Source organism: Oryx dammah, unplaced genomic scaffold, assembly GCF_014754425.2.
Source record: "Oryx dammah isolate SB20612 unplaced genomic scaffold, SCBI_Odam_1.1 HiC_scaffold_28, whole genome shotgun sequence".
Classification (NCBI taxonomy): domain Eukaryota; kingdom Metazoa; phylum Chordata; class Mammalia; order Artiodactyla; family Bovidae; genus Oryx; species Oryx dammah.
The window spans coordinates 1,413,388-1,414,550 of record NW_024070212.1 but is presented as its reverse complement, the minus strand read 5'-3'; the positions used below and the strand labels follow the sequence as shown (position 1 = coordinate 1,414,550).

The 1,163-nt window shown below is 66.0% G+C and overlaps 1 protein-coding gene across 1 annotated transcript in view; it reads left to right on the top strand.

The window, feature by feature from the left end:
• The first annotated feature begins 596 nt into the window (after positions 1 to 596).
• Positions 597 to 1,163, top strand: part of POU2F1 (POU class 2 homeobox 1) — a 204,433-nt gene continuing 203,866 nt past the window's right edge. The window contains exon 1 of the mRNA XM_040229954.1: positions 597 to 672. Coding sequence (XP_040085888.1) covers positions 612 to 672 — 61 coding nt within the window. The 5' untranslated portion in view covers positions 597 to 611. The remainder of the gene's footprint in view (positions 673 to 1,163) is intronic.

The following is a 1,163-nucleotide window of genomic DNA, read 5'->3' as shown; positions in this document are numbered from 1 at the left end:
CGGCCCGTCCTTTGTTGTCGGTGTTTAAACAGCGCGGAAAGCCTTAAAAAGTGCGCAGCGAAGAGGGCGCGGGCCAGTCCGCCCACCGACACTTCACGCGTCTCCACCCTTTGGGCCACTGGGTCCCCTGTCCTTCTTGTAGTATGCCACTGGGGGAAGCCAGAGTAAAATCGGGAGGAGAGTAAAGCGGGAAGAGAAGGGAGGATATTAAGATGCCACAATCGCGCTCCGTACTACACTTCACAGTTCCCATATCAGGACGGAGCCAAGGGGAAATGGCGCAGGCGCAGACAGCCTTTTAGGCGCGTGGGGATATTCGCGCATGTGCAGAGCCCAGACGGGAAAAAATGAAGCGAAGGAGTGACTCGCAGGTTGAGGGCGCTTTAGCTACTGAGGAGCCACAGCGGCCAGGGGGCGCGTGCGCAGAGAGCCCGGTGGCGGTGGGCCTCTTCCAGGGGGACAGCCTCGCGCGCCCCCTGGCGCGCGCCCGAGGAGAGGCGGGAGCTGGAGGGGGCGGAGAGCAGGGAGGAGGTCTGGAGGGCGGGCGGGGGGAGGGGAGCCGGAGCGAGGGAGGGTTTATCGACCGGGCGATTTTGGTTAAAATATTCAAAATGGCGGACGGAGGAGCAGCGAGTCAAGATGAGAGTTCAGCCGCGGCGGCAGCAGCAGCAGGTAATCATTACAGCATTTTACATATTCATATTCATACTCAACCCCGGCTCCCGCTGCCCCCCCCCGCGACTTAGCATAATTTATTAGTACTCAGGATTATTATAATTAACGGCGGGGAGATGGGGGGCCAGGGAGCCCGGAGCCCCCGCCGGGCGCCGAGCGGAGGGGGAAAGAGGCTCGGAGCGCCCAGGCGGAGGGGGAAGGCGAGGGGCAAAGGGGGCTGCGATCCGCCGCTCTCCTCCTGCCCCTAGCCCACCCCGCCGCGGGCTCGCCCGCCCGCCGGCACCGGCCCTCCTCCTCCGCCGGCCGTCGGCCGCCTCCGCCTCCTCGCCGCCGAGCCCCAACCCGAGAGGGTCCGCGGCGGGGCCGCGGAGCCGGGGCAGAGGGAGAGGACAATAAAGACGTTTTACATATTCATAGCTGCTGGGCCGGCGGGGCGCGGCGGGGCGCGGGCGGGCGACCCGGGCCGGGCGGGCGCGGTGGGGGGGGGC